At 39.9% G+C, this 22,196-nt stretch overlaps 1 protein-coding gene across 3 annotated transcripts in view; it reads right to left on the bottom strand.

Annotated features, from left to right (window-relative positions):
* Positions 1-235: 235 nt before the first annotated feature.
* Positions 236-22,196, bottom strand: part of LOC109109562 (leucine zipper putative tumor suppressor 2 homolog) — a 63,171-nt gene continuing 41,210 nt past the window's right edge. For all 3 annotated transcript variants that reach the window (XM_042768668.1, XM_042768670.1, XM_019122662.2), the window contains 4 exons: positions 3,649-4,176; positions 2,127-2,699; positions 1,755-2,024; positions 236-1,671 (listed from right to left, as the gene is read on the bottom strand). In XM_042768668.1, coding sequence (XP_042624602.1) covers positions 892-1,671; positions 1,755-2,024; positions 2,127-2,699; positions 3,649-4,158 — 2,133 coding nt within the window. In that variant the 5' untranslated portion in view covers positions 4,159-4,176 and the 3' untranslated portion in view covers positions 236-891. The remainder of the gene's footprint in view (positions 1,672-1,754; positions 2,025-2,126; positions 2,700-3,648; positions 4,177-22,196) is intronic.

Genomic DNA, 22,196 nt, shown 5'->3' on the forward strand with positions numbered 1-22,196 from the left:
AAAATAACATCTGGAGAGCCCTGCATTCTACATCACTGTGTAGATGCTTTTGAATGGAAAAACATGTCTTTTGTGAACTTCCTGTGTGTAGGGTGACCAAACGTGCCATTTCCCCAGGACACGTCCTGGCCAGGATTACTATATTGCCTAAAATATCCAGGTTTTGGCTTTGGCTTTTGTGATGCGTGAGAAGGTGGGATCTACAGAGAACGGTCAAAGCGATACAAATACGTGTTCGACTTGAAGCAGCACTGAGCATACCGACTGGTGTATGACATCAAAGTACCGTGAGAGCGATTCAAAAGCAAAAGAAGCCGTCTGCTCTCTACAGCTCTCACGGTACTTTGTCATACAACAGTTGACCTGCGCAGCACAAATAAAGCCAAAACATGGATATTTTAGGCATTATAGAAATCCTGGCCAGGACATGTCCTGGGAAAATTGCACATTTGGTCACCGTACCTGTTTGAAACATTTCTTAAAGAATTCACGTTTGAGATCAACGGGGGATTAAATGTGATATTTTTTGCATTTTGTTTTATTTTTTCAGAATTAAGCTAAATTATAGCCCTAGTTTTACTATAGGGGTTTGCCAGGATCAAAGCACCACCTTTGAGGACACCTTCCCTTCACCAGTGGCATCAATTAACTGCTGTTCACAGTCATAGTACATTCATCTCACAGGTTTCCGAGGCAGGAAGTGATGAAGATGTCTAAATACAAGTGTTACATGTTTTACTGGCCTCTTCGGACATCACAACAACTTGCCATGAACATAAGTCTTTCTGAAATAGTGTGGAGAAGCATGCTAAGTAACACTGTAGTAAAGGCCAGTGCTCCTCACACAAGCACAGTGGAAATTCATTTTGGGATGGCAGAGTGAGATGTGGGTTAGATTTCAGTGGCAGTGATCTCCTCGAAATGGATCTCATTGCTACGCATGTCAAACTCCTCCATGTCCCTGTTCTCCAGCTCAAGACTAAGTTCCCTCATCACACGTTCTAGGTCTCTGTTTCTGCGGTACATCTGGATGTAGTTCTGCTGCAGCTGCTTCTGGTAACGAATCACCTTGTCTTTCTCCTCCTGCCATACCCTGCGTTCATCGTCAAAGGCTTCCAGCTGGTCCTCACTCCGCCTCCTCTCATACATCAGCTCAGCCCGCATTCGGTCCACCTGCTGACGGAGACCATGAAGCATATCCACACTCTGACGCTGCACCTTCGCTTCATCGCTTTCATATGCTAGAAACTGCTCTTCACTGCTGTTGTCCCGGAAAGCAGGACTGATCCCGTGAGTGATTCCCCCACGGCTTTGGGGCAGGGGCAAGCTCATGCATTGGCCCTTAGAAGGTAGAGTTTGGAACGGGGGCACTGCCAAGGCCTCTTTAAGACGCATGGACTCTTCCTCCAAATGGCCCATCTTCTCCCGCAAGAGCTCCGCTTCGCTTTTACGACGCTGCAGCTCATTCTCGCAAACCTCAAGTTCAAGTGTACGGGTGCGGGCTGTGGCGTGGGCTTCCTGCGAGCGAGCCTGGCTAGCTTGAAGCTCAGAACAAACCTCTCTCAACTGGGCCTTCAAAGCAATAATCTCGCTGGCCTTCTGACCAAGATCAGCCTGTACATCCTTCAGCTGCTGCTTCAGCAGAGAGATCTCACCGGACTTCTGACAGACCTGCAACACAGGAGCATTCAAGTTCATTAATTGTTCATGTAATTATTACTCATTGCTAGATCTAATTTGGTACGAGGTCTCACCTCCCACTTTGTCTCTTCTAGACGAGGACCTAGTTGAGTCTGCTCCTTCTCAAAAGAGGCACATCTCTTCTCCAATGCCTCCCGTTCCTGCAGCAGTTGGGAGAAGTCCTCCTGCAATTTCTTCTTCTCTTGCTGCAGCTGAAACACCTGCAACTGCAGGACCTGTTGTGCCCGTTGTGCCTTCAGCTGCACCTGCTTCATTTTCGATGCGCAGCTCTGCCGAAGGTCCTCCAACTCTTGCTCACACCGCTTCTGTTTCTCCTCATACACCTGCATGGAAAAGACACATGATTTTACTAATGTTGGATCCACTGTATCTAACAATTCCCTGTCAAATGGCACTAATAACTGGTAGGAAACTGCGAATGTCACCTGACAGATGGCTGCCTCGTTCTCATCCAGGTTGTCCCTGAGTTGCTGCAGCTCCAGGTCTCTTTCCCTCAGCTTCTCCTCAAGTTCTCGAATGACGCCCTCATACCCTTCTCCTGGAGCCGGGGAGCGGCCACACGATCCACTGTCTGAGAGGGGCTGCCCACGGCCACTTAAAGACCCTGTGCTCTTACTGGATGATGACCGACCACTGTCGGAGTTAGTGTGTCCGTGGCCACCTCTGGAGTGTGTAGTTTCCATGTGCCCGGTGGGAACCTCGCTCTGTGCCAGGCTGTACCCTGTGCTGCTGTAGGTTGGTAGGCTGGAGAGTGAGTTGCGGCCTGAGTCCGACATAGTGCAGGATTGGCTACTCCGTGCATTGCGGCCCCCACTGTAAGAGTTACGCTTCTCCTGACAACCCGACCCTGCTCCAGTGCCAGGAAGTAAGAGGCTGAGGCTGCCCTGGCTTTCAGTCAGACTGCCCCCTGACCGTGGAGACAGGTACTGCACAGAGTTGCGATTCTTGGGCACAACAGGCTTAAAGGCAGTGGGACGGATCAGTATCTTCTCCATACTCTGTGATCAGAAGTAAATGGTTAATGTGACACTTTAACTTAAATTCTAACTACACTTCTTTTGAAAACTTTGGGGTTGGTAAGATTTTTTATCTTTTTGAACGACATCTCTTATGCTTACCAAGGTTGCATTTAATTGATCAAAAATACAGTAAAACAGCAATATTGTGAAATATTATTACAATATAAAGTAACTATTTTGTATTTTAACATTTTAAAATATAAGTTATTCGTGTGATGGAAAAGCTGCATTTTCAGTAGCCATTAATCCAGTCTTTAGTGTCACATGAAATCATTCTAATAGGTCAATCTGATTCTCAAGAAACATTTCTTATTATTATCAATGTCATTATCAATAACTTTGTAGAAATTATTTTGATTTTAAGTGCTCTTGTTGAATATAAAGTTAAAAGAATTTAAAATAAATTTTTTGTAACATTATAAATGTCTTCACTGTCCCTAATGTGTCTTTGCTGAATAATTAATTATTTCAATAAAAAATCTTGCTGACCCCAAACTTTTGAATGGTAGTGTATCTATACAATAAATGGCTAAAGCATAAAGACAACAACATGAACCTTTTTGTTGTTGTTAAGAGTGTAACTGAGGTGTCATTGATTAAATGTGTACAGTAAGGGGTGGCATACTGACATACTGCTGTGATTAAAGGCTCTCTTTGATCAACAGAAATGAATAGCCAATTAGATGTACTGTGTCACTGTGTGTAATAAGAATCAGCAAAACTACCATTCTTTACAGTAAAACAAACAAATGAGACCATATGAAAATATAACAATGGGCAAAATTTTAAATTAGCTACTTAAAGAAATGATCTGGTTAAACATAACAAATGTGTAGCTTGTATGACTTTTAAAGCACTTGTGCTAATCCTTTTTTGAGCTGTAAAATTTTTTATTTTATGTGTACCTCCTAAGCACCCCCAGACTCACCTTTTCCAGCTTCCCTGACACTGGGATGAGTTTGGGAGGAGGGCCACCAATGTTACCATTCATGCCTCTGTTATCAGGAGACTCTTCGGTATCACTGGATGGGCTGTACGTGGTCACGTGATTATCGTTCCAGTCGCCCACTGGCTCATCACTCAAATAGCCATAGTTGCCATTGCCAGCAGAGATGAGGGCAGAGGACTTGTTCTTAGCAGGTAGAGGAGGCTGCCTGGTGAGAAGCTGCTCCTGTGAGCTAGCGCTGCGCAGCGTGCCCTCTTGCTGTCGGAAACAGCTTGTAGCTGGTGTGGGTTTGCGATACTTGGCGCCAAAGTTACTGGCAGCTTGGCAGTGACGCTCCTGGTAGGTACGTCCAGAGATAAGGCTGCTGACGGAGCCCATGGTGCCTGCCGCAGCTATGGTGGGGGAGTGAGACACTGAGCGGCACTGCTGGATGTCAGCGCTGGGCTGATCAGTGGGCACAGGCAGTGCCTGAACTAGAGCCATGGCGAACATACGCCCAGGACACACACTCTGTGGAGAGAAAAACAAGAAGACAAGGAATAAAGATTACAGTCTAAATGGTCTGATTGTCATATAACCTGTAAAATTCATTGTATAATTTTAGGTCATAATTGCACAGTTTTTGATTTAAAAAACAAAAGAATCAGAATCAGAAAGAGCTTTATTGCCAGGTATGCTTACACAAATGAGGAATTTGTTTTGGTGACAGAAGCTTCCACAGCACAAACAGATTACAGTGACAAGACACAGATGATAAAAATATAGTAAGTAAATAGGAAATAATCATAATATACAACAAATATTTTTAAAAAATACACAATATACAAACAGACAATAGATGGCAATTGTGTGTACATGTATGTTATGTACAAATGCAAGGAAATGTGAATAAGAAGTATGGTGTTTTAAATAAATAAATGTATAAATAGTGTTGTATATTACACATTTATTGCCAAGTTAACTGTTCATGAGATGGATTGCCTGAGGTTAACTGTTCTTATGCCTGGCTGTTCTGGTGCTCAGTGCTCTGTAGCGCTGACCAGATGGCAACAGTTCAAAGAGGAATTGGGCTGGGTGTGAGGAGTCCAGAATGATTTTGCCAGTTCTTTTACTCACTCTGGATGAGTGCAGTTCTTGGAGAGTGGGAAGGGTTGTTACCAGTGATTCCCTCAGCAGTCCGGACTATCCGCTGCAAGGTCTGATTGGGACCTGAGCTGAACCAGACAGTTACTGAAGTGCAGAGAATGGATTCAGTGACTGTAGAGTAGAACTGTATCAGCAGCTCCTGTGGCAGGTAGAACTTTTCCAGGTGGCGAAGGAAAACCTCTGCTGGGCCTTTTTGACAATGGAGTCTATGTGGAACTCCTACTTCAGTTCCTGAGAGATGACCGTGCCCAGGAACCTGAATGACTCCACTGTTGCCGCAGTTCTGTTCATGATGGTGAGTGGGGAAAGTTCAGGGGGTTTCCCCTGAAGTCCACTATCATCTCCACTGTTTTGAGCGTGCTAACTGCATCAGACAACAGCCAGCTCTTTAACCTCCTGTCTGTAAACAGACTTGTCACCGTTCTAGATGAGGCCAATATTGGCACTTTTCCACTGCGTGGTACTACTCAGCTCGGCACGGCTCAGTACGGTATGATATGGTTTGGCACGGCACGGTTTGCATTTCCACTGCAGTTTTAGTATTGTTTTAGAGTGGGCGGGATAATACACGTCATTATAGTTGCGCCGCCTCTACTGCCACAACTCCTTAAAAAAATGTTTTCATTCCGAGTCGCCCCATCAAGCTCTCGCTGGATTCGCTCCTCTGCTATAAACGAGAGGAACGTCTGTACTTCCACAACAAACAACAAAACTTTTTGGTTGTTAAAAAAAGGTGCGCTTGTTCAAAACAGTTGCGTTCTATCCTTCACTGGCTGTGCTGATTTAAATCTAGTGGTTCTTTTGTGTTTGTGTTGCAAGTTCAGTGACGCAGGTAGCGACGATTCTCTCCGGCCAATCCTTGATCAGCAGAGCTTACACATCACGTTTTAGTAATGGTAAAGGTTCATGTGGAACCTCAACCGTGGTGGTACTGAAAAAAGTACAAGGTACCAGGTACTGTACCCAGTGGAAAACCCCCCAAAAGTGAACTGTACCAAGAAATGTAGTGACGTACCATGCAGTGGAAAAGCGTCATAAGTGTGGTGTTGTCTGCAAACTTCAGGAGCTTGACAGTGGGATCCTTTGCAGTGCAGTCATTGGTGTACAGGGAGAAGAGCAGTGGGGAGAGCACACATCCCTGAGGGGCGCCAGTGCTGATGGTGCAGGTGCTAGATGAGAATTTACCCAGCCTCACTAGCTGCTGGCCTGTCTGTCAGGAAGCTGGTGATCCACTGACAGATGGAGGTGGGCACAGAGAGCTGGGTTATTTGGACAGGAGGTTTGGGATGATAGTTTTGAAGGCCAAGCTGAAATCCACGAATAGGATCATCACATAAGTCCATGGTCTGTCAAGATGTTGCATGATGTAGTGCAGTGCAGTCTCATGTTGACTGCATCATCCACAGACCTGTTTGCATGGTAAGCAAACTGCAGGGTGTCTAGCAAGGGTCCAGTGATGTCCTTCAGATGGGCCAGCACCAGTCTTTCAAATGACTTCATGACCACAGATGTTAAAGCCACAGGTCTGTAGTCATTAAGTCCTGTGATGTTGGGTGACCGTGCCCAGGAACCTGAATGACTCCACTGTTGCCGCAGTTCTGTTCATGATGGTGAGTGGGGAAAGTTCAGGGGGTTTCCCCTGAAGTCCACTATCATCTCCACTGTTTTTTGAGCGTGCTAACTGCATCAGACAACAGCCAGCTCTTTAACCTCCTGTCTGTAAACAGACTTGTCACCGTTCTAGATGAGGCCAATATTGGCACTTTTCCACTGCGTGGTACTACTCAGCTCGGCACGGCTCAGTACGGTATGATATGGTTTGGCACGGCACGGTTTGCATTTCCACTGCAGTTTAGTATTGTTTTAGAGTGGGCGGGATAATACACGTCATTATAGTTGCGCCGCCTCTACTGCCACAACTCCTTAAAAAAATGTTTTCATTCCGAGTCGCCCCATCAAGCTCTCGCTGGATTCGCTCCTCTGCTATAAACGAGAGGAACGTCTGTACTTCCACAACAAACAACAAAACTTTTTTGGTTGTTAAAAAAAGGTGCGCTTGTTCAAAACAGTTGCGTTCTATCCTTCACTGGCTGTGCTGATTTAAATCTAGTGGTTCTTTTTGTGTTTGTGTTGCAAGTTCAGTGACGCAGGTAGCGACGATTCTCTCCGGCCAATCCTTGATCAGCAGAGCTTACACATCACGTTTTAGTAATGGTAAAGGTTCATGTGGAACCTCAACCGAGGTGTTACTAAAAAAGTACCAGGTACCAGGTACTGTACCCAGTGGAAAACCCCCCAAAAGTGAACTGTACCAAGCCATACCGTGACGTACCATGCAGTGGAAAAGCGTCATAAGTGTGGTGTTGTCTGCAAACTTCAGGAGCTTGACAGTGGGATCCTTTGCAGTGCAGTCATTGGTGTACAGGGAGAAGAGCAGTGGGGAGAGCACACATCCCTGAGGGACACCACTGCTGATGGTGCAGGTGCTAGATGAGAATTTCCCCAGCCTCACTAGCTGCTGGCCTGTCTGTCAGGAAGCTGGTGATCCACTGACAGATGGAGGTGGGCACAGAGAGCTGGGTTATTTGGACAGGAGGTTTGGGATGATAGTTTTGAAGGCCAAGCTGAAATCCACGAATAGGATCATCACATAAGTCCATGGTCTGTCAAGATGTTGCATGATGTAGTGCAGTCTCATGTTGACTGCATCATCCACAGACCTGTTTGCATGGTAAGCAAACTGCAGGGTGTCTAGCAAGGGTCCAGTGATGTCCTTCAGATGGGCCAGCACCAGTCTTTCAAATGACTTCATGACCACAGATGTTAAAGCCACAGGTCTGTAGTCATTAAGTCCTGTGATGTTGGGTGTCTTTGGGATTGGGATGATGGTGGAGCGTTTGAAGCAGGAAAGGACTTTGCATAGCTCCAGTGATCTGTTGAAGATCAGTTGGTTAGCACAGGATTTTAGACAGGCTGGTGTAACGCCATCTGGGCCTGGTGCTTTTCTTGTCTTCTGTTTCCTGATGACCTGGCGCACATCATCTTCACTGATCTGAAGTGCAGGAGGGGTTAGAGGGGGATTGTTGAGGTGTTAATAGATCCAAAGAGAGAAGGTAAGAATGGGTGTGGGGTGTGAGACAGGGTTTTTCAAACCTGCAATAGAACTCATTCAAATCGTCAGCCAGTTTTTGATTCAACACAGTGCTGGGGGATGGGGTCTTGAAACTGGGGATGCCTTTCAGTCCTTTCCACACTGACGCAGGGTCATTGACTGAAAACTGATTTCTCAGCTTTTTGGAGTAGTTTCTCTCAGACAGTCTGATCTCCTTTGTATGTGTGTTTTTGGCCTGTTTAAACAAGACTCTGTCCCCACTCATGTAGGCATCTTCTTTGGTCTGACAGAACTGTCTGAGTTTTGCAGTGAACCACAGTTTGTCATAGTTGTAATTTAAATGAGTCATGGTTGGAATCCATATATTCTCACAGAAACTAATGAATGATGTTATAGTCTCTGTGAGCTTGTCCAGATCGGTGACTGCATCTTCAAAAACATTCCAATCAGTGCAGTCAAAGCAGGCTTGTAAATCCCGCTCTGCTTCATTAGTCCATCTTTTTACAGTCCTTGTTACAGTTTAGCTGATTTCAGTTTCTGCCTGTAGGTCGATATAAGATGATCCAAAGAGTGATCAGAGAGCCCCAAAGCTGCCTGTGGGACATAGTGATATGCATCCTTTATTGTGGTGTAACAGTGGTCCAGTATATTACTGTCTCTGGTAGAATGTGTAACATGCTGTCTTTATTTTAGAAGTTCATTGGAAAGATTTGCTTTATTTAAATTCCTGAGAATGATTATAACAGAGTCCGGGCATTGTTGCTCTATATCTATGATTTGATCAGCAAGTTGTTGCAGCCAGTTGTTGTATCTCATATCTTTAGACATCGCCACATGACCAAAGTGGTGCAATTTATTCATGTAACTTTACACAATATTGCCACAGAATGAGTTCATGGTCTTATTACAGGTTACTGAGGTTAAGTGCCTTGAGCTATTGCAGCAATCTGTGGTTAAAGACCACATGAGATCAAAATTTAACCTTTGTAGCATTTGGTCCGTGTCTGCTTTCTCCAAGACCATCTGTATTGTACACTTTACAATAATAAAAAAAACACTTCTATCAGTATGTAATTTCACTTACTGTATATTTATAGCAATGTTTCACAATAAATGCATTTCTACTCATTTGTTCTTTCAGAACTAAAATTAAAAATTCCTGAACTTTATGATTTGATTTTACAGAAAAAAAGGAACTTTTTGATTTTTTTAAATAGTTGCTGTTAAACATATAGTCTATCTCTTTAATGAATGTCCCTCACCTGTTAGAGACTATAAATAAAAAAATAAAAAAATTATTGATGGTGCCCTTTGCAGGGATTGAACAGCAACCTTTACATTTTGGCACTAACATACTTGTCCACGTCACCAAAGGCACTGATTGTTCAACTATTGCATGCTGTAACTGTAAAGGACTTAGTTAGCACAGCATAAAATGAATTAGCAAAAATTAGCAGCATTTAGTTATGTGTTTCCGAATCAGTGTTAGAGTTTAATTCTCGTATGGGCATTGAGGGATTTATATTTAACCTGCTGCAAAGAAGAGTTTCACAATTTGGAATAATCTGCAAAGAGCCTGCCAGTCCAATCAATTACACACACCCTCAGTGCACTTCAGAACACACCCTCAGAGAACTTCAAAGAGCCACATGCAGGAGGAACACAGTCATGAGTCACTAGGAGAGATCAGACCACCTGGACTGCACTGCCATCCCAGTGACCTTTCTACCACTGGGACAGACAGGCAAAGAGAAAGCCAGTGCCAGTCTGACTCAAACTTCTTATAAGACTTTATTGTTCTGTTCACTCATCCACATGCAACCCCACCTGCCATTTTAGCTGAGGTTTGAATTCTGATTAAGTCAAAGTAGCAAACTTCAGCATGGGATTGGGTGAATACCTGGTGGTCTTTTGGCCTTAATGAATTATCATTCTCTGGTAATAACTACCAGTCAAATTTGTGGACGTATTATTATTATTAATATTTTCTACAATTTAATTACTGGAAGTGCACATCCCTTCCTTAATTTACACCTACAAGTGTACACTCTCTCCTGCCAGCAGCTTAATAAGAGATGCCTTGTTGTTCCTTCACAATGAGGTACAAAGTCATTCTCCAGAACCTTCACCCTCTCTGGTCCTCTCTGGTGAAATGAGCACTGCTCCACTGCTGAGACCATCACTTCTTTCAAGAAGCTTCTGAAGACACAATCCTAATTTTTCCTCGTTTTGGACATCTACTCAACCAATTGCATGAATATTATATTATATTATATTATATTATATTATATTATATTATATTATATTATTATTTATATTATATTATATTATATTATATTAATTATGTTATATTTATATATATTATATTATATTATATTATAATTAATTGTCTATTTTTATCCAACATGATTTATTAACAGGAACAATACAAACAAAAGCAATTAAATCCAGGTGCATAATGACATGGCAACTGGAATTTTTGTGTCACAGGTTATGAGCTTTGTTTGTGTTTATTTTTATTGATGGATGATTGATTGAAATAGTGCCTTGAAAAAGATTAAAGAGAAAGTTTGAGAGAGAGGAGAGAGAGAGAGAGAGGGATAGCGTGACTCGCTGAGAGTAACAGTTTCCAGGGCGGCTTTCTGCGAGTGCTTACGCAGATGGTTCCACTAACGTGGCTATCAGGTATTTCTGCTTCAGCGCTTCTTACGAAGTAAGTTCCTGCAGCCAATCTGGCTCTCTAACTGCACTGTGGCTCTGTTGCAGTGCACAACATTCAGTCCTTAATGCAATAAACATCAACTAGGACAAAAAAAACAATAAACAACTTTGCATTTATACTGGTCAAAGTGCATGAAGTGTGTGTGGAAATTTAGGCTCAACTTACACTAATAACAGTCACTGTGCACAATTATGTTTACCTGCTCATTTGAGCTGTACATTTGAAAATAAATCTGTCACTAAGAACCATCTTAGAGCCTGTGCAAGAGCAGAAAAAAAGACAAGGTCGCACCATGCTGGAATCATCATGGATCACTTCACTCTTTTTAAATGAATTCAACAAAATTCCACACCCTCCTCAAAGCCAGTCTTTACCCTTTGTTAAACCCAACCTACACAATTCCCAACCAGATTCCAACGGTTACCCTGAAGTTACCCAAAATGAGCTGCATGGACTCCACACCACTCACAGAGCCTCAGTACATCCTGCACCTAATACAAACACACTAACCCAAACAGAACTCAGGACATTCTCCCAAAGTCTGTGATAATATAATGACAAGATCCCCTCAGGATCAGCCCCCTTTCAACCAATATGAAGTTTCAATATGAACTTCAAACCATCTGGTCAGAGACCCATCCCCTGCTGAATAACCCACAGATATCTCTCCTCGGTTCTTCCTCATTGCAGTCTGAGATCTCAAAGGCTAATTATGTCATGGTGCTCCTCCATTTCTGCTTAGGTTACTGAAATTCCTCTTCCATATAAACTTCCTCCAACCCCAAACCAGCCATGTGTGAGAACTATTTACTTTGGTTTTGTTTTGTTATATATATTGTCTAATCTTTTAAAACTTAAACATCACTTTGTGAAATAGTTAAATTAAATTGTCATATGACATTGCTAAAAAGAACATTATTTTGTGTATTTGGTGTAATGCAATGTGTTTATGCAGTTTAAGGTTAAAAAACACATTTTCCACATAATGTACATTATTGTTGCTCCTTTATGCCAAGCCTTTCTGAAACGCTTCGATTTTTACGAAGCTTATCGTTCTGAAAAGTGAGGTGTGCTCTGATTGGCCAGCTATCTAGTGCATTGTGATTGGCTGAATTCCTCAAGCGCGTGACGTAATGTTACGCCCCTTACCATACTGTGATGCCGTGTCCCAGCCATATTCTACGGTCCCGGTGCAATGAGACAAAAACAATAAAACCCATAAAAACGTGGCATTTGTTGCATCCAGTGGGGACATAATTATTGATTATAATGACTTATACTGTCTTTTTACGTGTTGCGCTGCATAAACATAAAAACATGTCTGCATTTGTGATCGGAGATACGACAAACAACAAGCCTACTCTACACTGTTCAAAACTCGTGTTTGAATCATCAGTGGCAAATTCTTTACATATGAAAATGTACTTACAGGCTGTGAGTCAGAAGCGCCAGACTGTCCTTGCAAAGTTGGAATTGCCCAACTTTATAGTAACAGACACCGGCATTGTAGGCTACTCCTCCAGGAAACAGTCCTCGTCCTCTGTAAAATGCGCTGCACACATCTGAATATTTGGGTTGTACTGTTCCGGAACAGGGTTGTAAATACAACTTAACCACTGATTTCTAGTTGTGTCCTCTTTTGGAAGACCAAACAAAGTAGTTTGGCTTTCACAACGAAACACACAGCGTCTCCACAACATGACGGCGGCGGCAACAATACTCCAGTGAGAATAAAAGTTACGCCTTCTTTCTTTGCGTGAATATTTGGGCGTTGTTATGCAAATCTTCTCACATCATGACGTAGACATGTGGGGGCGTGTTAGAATGAGCCATTTTAGGTAGGCGTGGTTGACTTAACTTTTATAAAGAATATCTCTTTGGATTTGAGACTTTAGTCTTTGCAACTTTACAGATCTTCTTTATGCACCAAGAATTACGTTTGTATGTACTACAATGAGAAGGGAAAGGAATTTTTTTAGTATCATATTATGATTTTTTTAAGTGTTGTTATTATGCAGGTATTTTTTTTATTATACTGTTTTTGTGTTTGAGATTTTATCTAATTCAATGAAAAATATGAAGAGTTTGGTTCCAAAACGTAATAAAGGCCTTTTTTTTTTGTCAAAATCAGTATTGTATCTGGTCGGTATTGAAAAGTCAATTTTTAATTTTATGCAAAATGTGATATCCGCCGAGTTATTCTGTCATGTTTTCTCCCTTCCTTTCCAAACCACGACAATCGCCAGTCTCCCTTCTCTGTAGAATGCGATATATCCGCTCAACCAATCACAGCACACCATTGCATGCACTCTAGACAGTAATGGCGGCGTTTTGAATACACCCGCCATCCTAGTTTTCCTCATCTTCTTTGTACTTTGTGATCAACAAACAAACTTAGGGCTGCACGATAAATCACATGTGATTGTCATGCGCATCTCATCAATAAAGCTGGTTCTGTGATTGAGAGTAAATCTCCATCATGTGCTTTCAGATGGATACACAGAGCCGTAGATCACTGAGAGTGACAAGCTATGCAATATCGCATTCATAATTGCAGATGAGTCGCATTCGATTATGAACACGATATTGCGTAGCTTGTCAGTGTAAGTGTTTTTATTAATGCCACTTATGTTTTGGTTAATAAAGCGTATAGCACTAGTCAACTAAATGAATGTAACATGGCAAAGATGAATGCACTTTTGGAAGTTGAATGTAAGGGAAAAGTCATTTTGGAATTTATGTGGTCTAATGTGATATTGTTGTTCATGTTCATGTTCATGATGAAATTTTCTTTTATTGCTGTAATTAATTTATAGCATTTACAAGATGACCCGTTGAATTCATTTTGGGAGTGAATTCAGTTGATGACTAATTGAATGTATTTTTAGTCCAGTGCCTGTATGTAAGATTAGTATTAACCAAGTTCAGAGGCTGTCATATGTGGATTAACCATGTTGTGTATTTTCAACAGTTTCAATATGAAAAATAACTTTTATATTGATTCAATTGATTTATTGCATTTTGGGGAAAAAATACAAGAACATTTTTATAGTAAATCTTTGAAAATCAAAATCTGGATTTAAATTTTTTATGTTATTATAACCTAAAGATGTTATGTGAAAGTTTGAAACAGAAAACAGTGGTTTTCATCTTGCCACTTTCTTGGTAAAGAAAATAAATTTTTACTCAAGTTAATCAAAATGGATTTATAGCGTTTTGGAACCAAACACTTCATATGAACATACCACCTTTCTAAAATATATATAGGCAGCTATATATATGCATGCATGAATATTAACTGGACAATATTCATTTTCTATGAAGTTGACATTACATTTTTTCTTCCCACAATTAGATTAGTTAGAAACATGGCAGTCAACAGAATTAAATGATTTTGATTAATATTATGATTTCTGACCTGTCTTTAGAAAGCAGCACAACACTGTCAAAATCTTTATATATGTATTTTATATTATGTATTTAATTATATTATTTATACATCATATTATATTATGCATTTTTAATGATTTTTTTTGTTTTCTTTTTTCTGTATTTTAGTCATTGTAGTACTTTTATTAGAACATATTTCTGTGACATTTCTCATTTTGATTTGTTTTTTAAATATTATATTATATTATATTATATTATATTATATTATATTATATTATATTATATTATATTACATTACAAAGGCAAACATCCCTCTCACTCTCGCTCAGCCTTTGATCTCTCCTGTCTCGACAGTGAGAGAATAGCGCATCTCTCTGCTGCAGGTGTTTCTAATCAAATTCCACAGTGAGGTGACTGAAATCTTGTTATGATAAGTCTTAATAGCGCCGCCGGAAAGGATTAGCAGCGAGCTGTGAATCCCCTGGGAATCACAGAGCTTCTCTGTGGAGTTTGAGGCAGAATAGGATGGAATGCCAGCATTGAGCCTAGAACCCAGCAGAGCTCCAAATCTCTGGGCAGAAATCCCTAAAACCTTAATCACATTTGGTCTCCTTGGTTCAAGTGTAGCTGCAGGGGCAGGATAATTGATGTTTGTGAAGATCCCAATCAAAGCCTCTTCCCATGGAGATGTTAGACATGACATTGTGGCATCCAACACCAAAGTCTTTGTTCTGATAACGGCATGCTTTTTCCCTTAACTGTGCAAACCTTATAATAGTATCCTCCTCACTTCACCAGAACACGTCAAATGAATCAGTCAATTTAAGACTTTTATGTTGTGCAAATCTGTCAAAACAACCATTTTCAAAGTACCCCAGACAAAACATAATAAACATCACGTTACATAACCCTCACAGGCACATGGACATCCAGAGAAACACAGGAAACTAGAAAGAAGTGGAAGCAGCACAAAGGAAATGCTGACCTCATCTACTACCTCATCTGACTGTTGCAAATACAAGCACACATGCTCATTAACGCTGTGTGTGTGCTCCCCAAAAATAGAGAGGACAAAAGTACATGCTTGGATAAATATGGCACATGAAATGTAGATAATTAATCCACAAGAATGACTCCTTGTGCTCTAAATAGGGAAGAAACGTAAAGTGAGAAACATAAAGTGATCAGTGAAACTTATATTGTGTTTACTGATAATAAGGCCTCCGGTGGAGCAGGAGCATCTGAGGACTGAAGCAGTCAGCTGTGTTTATTTACATTCTTAAGGGATCTCTATGCACTGATGACCTTCTAGTCTTTCTCATTAGTCACTCTATCCATTCCTTCAGTTTCTTTTAATAATTCTTCTGCCTTCCTGCTCTCCTTTGATTTGCTCATTTTCATTCCTTAAAGGAATGTCTCAGGTTCATTACAACTTATCTACAGCATTTGTTGCATAATGTTGCCTGTAAACCTGGTCATTTTGCATGATGTCTCTGCAAGGATATTAAGAAGAAAGGTACGTAATTTTCTTGTTTGCATGGTAGTTTGACAGACTATTGTCTTGAATAAGGAAAATATAAACATGTTTCCTTTCTGTTGTCTGCATACGTTCATGACAACATAATAATAACAACAACCAGAAACGGCCAGAAACAGTGTAAACAGTATAATTTTGTGACTTTTTTAATATTTTTATAGGAGGTGTTATTTTAGCATTATTTATATACTATTACATTTTTTATAGTTTGAATTAGCTTTTATTTTCTTTGCTTCTGTCAATTTTATTAGTTAAAATTAACAGAACTTTACAATTTTATTATATATATGTGTGTGTGTGTGTGTGTGTGTGTGTGTTATAGTTTGAATTAGCTTTTATTTTCTTTGCTTTAGTGTGTATATATATATATATTTTTTTTTTTTTCAGTTTTAGCAATTTTAGTATTTCAACCTAAATTTCCTTTAGGTCTAAGTTTCTCTTTTTTATTTTTAAGTGTCAGTTTTTCATTTATATTTTATTTAAGTTCAACTTTATTTCATTTACTGAAAACAATTTTTTATATTTTTGTTGTAGTTATCAATAACAGCACAAACGTCTGTCATAACAAGGTTTGTCTGTCCACAATAGTAGTCTCACCACAAAAGAGATTTAGACAACTTTGCAGCTCCAAAAATACACTTTTATTTAATTAGAGAATTAATGTAAGTGCTTTTATGCGGTATACTCCGTTCCTTTGGTTTTACTCCTCAGTTTTTCTTGTCACATTGTGTCCTGTCATCATCTAGCCCTATATCACATTTCTCCCACATTTAAACGTGCTACATGTGCACCAGCGTATGAATGTCCTGCTCTAGTCACACGTTCAGACCCCCCCAGAGAGCTTTGACTGGCCGCTCTGCAGCCTGTGGCCCCGCTCAGAGACTTCCTGCCAGCTGCACTGTTATTGTCCCCTCTATCAGATAACACACATTGATACAAAAACACTTTGTTACATTCACAAACACACAGTAAAAAGATTACAATCACGTGACTGCAGCAGAAAACCAAACACACTGTTAGTGATCTGAAGGAATCTAAATAACATGTGTTTAGCATCTTTTTTGGATCGTAATTCAAATGCAGTGGTTGCCTATGATTTTAAATAGAGCACAGGCAAAGCCTTTGTTATGAAGAGATATCTTTTATTCGTATAATTTGTTTTATTTGATTTGGGATTTCTTTTTAAAATGTCAAGTTAGTTTTATTATTTGACATTTCAATTTCACAAAGAAATATGTGCTGATTTGTCTGCAGTAAAGTTAAATTCATTTTGGGCTACCAAAATCTGAAGAATGCCTTGAAATACTGGTAAATATAAACCTATTTATTTCCCCTCACTCTACAACAAATATTTTAAATTTACCAGTATTCAGAACAGAACAAGAATTAAAAATTTGCAGTTATAAAATTATATATATTGAACTATAAAATAAAACACAAGTTAGGCTATAGTGGCATTCATTATAAACAGCATACAAATGTCAAGCAAAACTGAAATGGCATTGGGCTCACAAGCCTGTCTCATACTACAAGAATCTAAATGTTTCCATTTTTGCCACATTTGTAACATTTGTTTGCATAACTATTATTCATCACATAACCTATACATGGCTATATACTTCACTCATGTTCTAATATCCGTGTAAAATCCTTCATATGCACAAAAAAAACTGTTTGGGTGCTGCACGGTGATTTTACAGCAGACCTAAAATAAACGGTGTCACTTTTATGTTTGGTTGACTGCATTTTAGTTTGATGATGAATGGCTGAAATATCAGGCAACGGTAGAACTAATGTTGTTTGTGTGTGCGTGAGGTGCCTGTGCGATCAGATGGATTTAATCAAATAAAGATATAAAGAAAAGAAATAAAAACGAGTGTAGTCTATACTTGTTGCACAGTGTTTTTTTCCTTTTGTTAATCTGTTATTTACATTATAACCTATTAGATATTTTGTGTGATCCTATTTATTTTATTCCTTTTATAGACTTACAGTAATTTCTGTTTTTCTCCTTTCACAGAAGCGCTGCAGGTGCATGATGCGATGATTGAATCCTCATGGTCTTGTTTACACTGCTATTCACGCATATAAAGCTAAAGCCCTGTATAAAACCAAAAAGACATTCTAATCTTGCTGGTTAACGATCGACTAATGAGCTTCGTTTGATGGTCAGGACAACAATAAAATGCTGTTATTATACAATCCTCCACCATATTTACTATGCTGCACGCAAGATCAGGTAACTCAAAAACTTGCGTACACGAGCTGAGAACAGACGTGAGATTTGATCGTACCCACCGCTCACATCCATGTTGATAAATTCCAAGTTTTGCGTTGAAATGAATCTATGCCCAATTTTCTGTCATACGCTCATTTCGTAAATGAGGCCCAGTGTGTCCCAAATCATAGTAAAAACGTAAACAGTATGTCAAAGAAGCCTGAATGGCATGTTTTCCAGTGTATTTTTGAAGTGTGCATCCATTCTTGTAGGACTAATGCGATCCACAACCCCACTGAAGAGTGACAGATCTCTCTTGACATTTACAGCTTTAGGGAACAAATGCGAAAAGGACAAATAATTTAGCTAAATGAACACTTAAATACACATGCCTGTGTACACAATATATGTGTAAAGTGTTTCTGCATACTAAAAAGTATGCACTTTCCCATCACCAGCATAGTACAGACTTTTAGCACATAGTAAAAGAATACAAAATAGCATTCGGCTTCAGTGTTTTTGGGAATGTTAATGTCAGTCACTTTTTACATACATCCTCTATTGTCCTTATTAGCTAATGTGCAAGCCTGGCTCAAATGAATCAGTTAGACTTGATAAATTAAATTATGTTGTTATCCAGTCTAAAAAGTCAACTGGCGCCCAAGTCTTGGGAAAGAGTTTAGTCATGAATGATGCATTTGCAATAATAGAGTCAATGAAGCAAGAGAGAGGGAGTCATTGCCGTCAGTGGACCCAAATATCCTCCTCAGTGTGTGCTAAAATGCTCTGATGGACTGAAATAAACAGATGCAGTCTCCTCTTTCATCCCTTCATTTCTCAGTCAGGAGTTTCATTCTGAATGATGACAATGAGTCACTGATCACACTTTCACAGACATGCTGTCTGAGAATGAGGATTATTCTTTTTGGCACACATACAAAAACAATAAATGTGCTGTCATTAATTATGTGTGTAAAATTCTCTATGTCAGGAAAACAAGGCAGAATGAGATCACAGGGAGTGTGTGCATGATTTATTGATAAGGAAGATGAGAGTGTTTTTAACCTCTTTATGATGTCTTATTAGGTAATGTCTCAACCTACATTTGCAGTACTTATTTGGATGTGTCATGGTTCTCATGCTCATGGATATAAAAAATGGTGTCAAGTGACAATTTCTATAGTAAATACAGATTTTTGCAGATATGCATAGCACTAAAATATTTCATGGACTAAATATTGATTTGTGACAGAAATATCTAATAAATGTTTTTTATGTTTTTCTGCAAGAATCATACACACGTCTAAAGGACTGTAAAGTTATTTCAGTATCTTTTAATGTGATATCATATACAAAGTATTATGAACCTTATTTCAAAGGTTTGATGTCAGTAAGATGTTTTAATATAATTTTTTTGGATAAAAGTCTCAGATGTTCAACAACACTGTATTTATTAGATTAAAAATACAGCAGAAACAACTAAAAAGTCTTTCTGTTATACATTGATAAAAAATTAATAAAATACTCCATGCCTATGTTATTTATAATCTACCCAAGCACAAACTTTTAAAGTAAACTTTTAAAATTAAAATTTTACTAAAATTACTCAAATTTAATTTTTTACTTTTAAAATTAAAATTAAGACAAACCATTATCTATGTTTATGCATTTTTTATATATATAATAGGACGAGAATTATGAAACACAACACAACATCTTAAGAGTTTCAAAGTTTGGCCCAAAATAATTCACTCAAACTTCAAACAACACTACAACAGCAATTCCCAGAGACCACATGGCCGCTGTTAAACTGCGTGTAAAGTGACTCATTTTCATGGTAAAATCCCTGTAGCTCTCCTCCTCAACTCAATTAATTGTATGTTTCTTTGTTGAAATGCTGGATCGAATTAAAAGCGGCAGGGAAACACTGCCTGTAGAACAAGCATTATTGGCCCTGCTAGTTTCACTGCCAACCTGTTGCTGTTGCAGGCTTGTGGCTTTTGGCTCTGTTTGGGGCTGTTGCCATGACACTTGAGGCCTACATGTGCACTGCCTGGGGTGAAAGAGAGCGAGAGGGGGAGGGAGCCAAAGTTTGCAACAAAAACAGAGGGAGAACTCCACAGAGAAGAGAGGAAAGAGAACGACAGAGCATAGGAAAAAAAAAAAAAAAAAAATCCTGAACAGGTGGAGTCTTAGTGAACATGCATAAATCAATCGCAGGAAGGTAAACGGCTGAGTGGAGTAAAGGAATCCATAAAAGAATGAGTGAGAGAGAGAAACTCAACTCAAAGTTTAAGGAAGACGGGGGGCTGGTCGGCTCTTTAGCATCTCAAAGCATATGGGCTCTATTAAAAGCCCCCATGAACAGGGGCCCGAGTCGCATCACAAACCTCCTGAAGACAATCTCTCCTGTCTCACTGCTCGAGCCTCCCTGGGCATCCCATCCAGCAAGCCTTTCAGGAAAGAGCCGGCTGGCTCAAACTACAGAATAAGATGCAGCGGGCGACAGTATTCGCACAATACCACACAGGAGCTGCTGCCATCTGGACTGAACTACCTGCCAATCAGCAGCGGACATTTTGTTTCACCCAGTGTGCAGTGCTAAATCCGCTGGCACAGGCCCAGGTGCCAGCCGTGGTGCCCATTACTGAGAATCTGCCAGCGGGAACAACCTCCCACGGCCTGACAGCAATGACACTCAAGTACACTGAGTGTAAAGTCATTTTTAATTCTAAAACACCTTCATTATTACACCAAGTTCACATAGAATATGCAATGGTGGTATAAATATGGAAGTTTTTGAAGTTATTAAATAGCTGTTTAGGGTGCGAAATACAGTAGAGCAATATAATAGTTAATTTTATAATAGTTATATTAGTTGTGCCAATTCATGTTCAAATTGCAGCATACCAGATTGAGATACAGTTCAATGTGGGTTATAAGGAATAACTATTCATTGGACCTACTAAAGTTTTAGTGAAAAATCAAAGTTTTATTTGAGGCTTTGTAGCAGGTAAACTAGATTAACCATGAACAGAAATGTATACTCCATTTTAAAGGGTTAGTTTACCCAAAAATAAAAATTCTGTCATTAATTACTCACCCTCATGTTGTTCCAAACCCGTAAGACCTTTGTTCATCTTCTGAACACAAATTATGATATTTTTGATGACTCCAAGAGCTTTCTGACCCTCCATAGACAGCAACGCAACTGAAATGTTTTATGGTCCAGAAAGGAAGTAAAGACATCAATAAAATAGTACATGTGACATCAGTGGTTCAACCATAAAGTTATGAAGCTACGAGAATACTTTTGAGAGCAAAGAAAACAAAAATAACATCTTTATTCAACAATTTCTTCTCTTCTGTGTCAGTTGATGCATGTGTGTGATGCTGCTAACGCAGGAGCTGGCATTCTGACGTAGAACACACATGTCCTGCAACTTGTTTTCAAGCAGAGGAATGCACACACATGCGTTGTGGTATACCAAAGTCCCTTTAAAACAAGTCATGTCACTCGGAGGCCATCTTTGAAACGCCTCTCAGGCATCCAAGTACAAATTCTACAAAACTGTTCACTAGGCTTGCGATTAAATTTCATATTTGAAATCACTAAAGAAATCTGATAACAACTATGTCATAAATGTTGTTTCTTTTGCTCAAATAACGTTCTAAAAAGCTTATTATTCAGGCTAGATCAGCCAGTGTGCATGCGCAGTCCTGAGCGCACGTCTCAGAATGCTGACTGTTTCTATAGCAACCGGGACACTTCTAACGGCAGCTGCAGTGACGCGCTGACTTTACCGATTAGCAATTGGCTCCTTCATTCAGAAGGCAGGGCTTCCTGCGATTGAACGGCCATATTGAGCGTTGCATTTTTCCCCATTCAAAACTGTACGAGTGACATGTCTTGGGTATTCTATAGTCTTTGGGTATACTCTCATGAAGACTGAGCGGCGGAGACTGACCGGAAGAGAAGAAATCACTCTGTGGTCAACAATGCTTGGTCAGTTTGACCCATTGCAATTGTGGGCATTTGCAAGAAGCAGAAAAACGTCCAGCGTGAGAATGGCCATGTAACATCCAGGAGCCAGTTGTTTCTGAGTCAGCTGCTCTTTGCCATGGTAGGAATTTCCAACCACTAGTGATTATCCAGTTCAGTCCAGTGGTCAGAAACAGACACTTGGAATAACAGCAGAATGGAGAGGAGCTCCACTGCACTGTTATTACTGTGAGAGTGGCCATTTTGAGGAGATGCCACGGATAGGATGGTAATAAAGGGATTAAGTATTTAAAATGTAATATGGTCTGAAAAAACAATACTAAGTGAAATCCAGACCTTCCATATATGGACAAGATACTGCCCAGCAGAAATGACTGTTAACCAATGTTTCTTCAAATTCAA

Source organism: Cyprinus carpio, chromosome A13 (assembly GCF_018340385.1).
Source record: "Cyprinus carpio isolate SPL01 chromosome A13, ASM1834038v1, whole genome shotgun sequence".
NCBI lineage: Eukaryota > Metazoa > Chordata > Actinopteri > Cypriniformes > Cyprinidae > Cyprinus > Cyprinus carpio.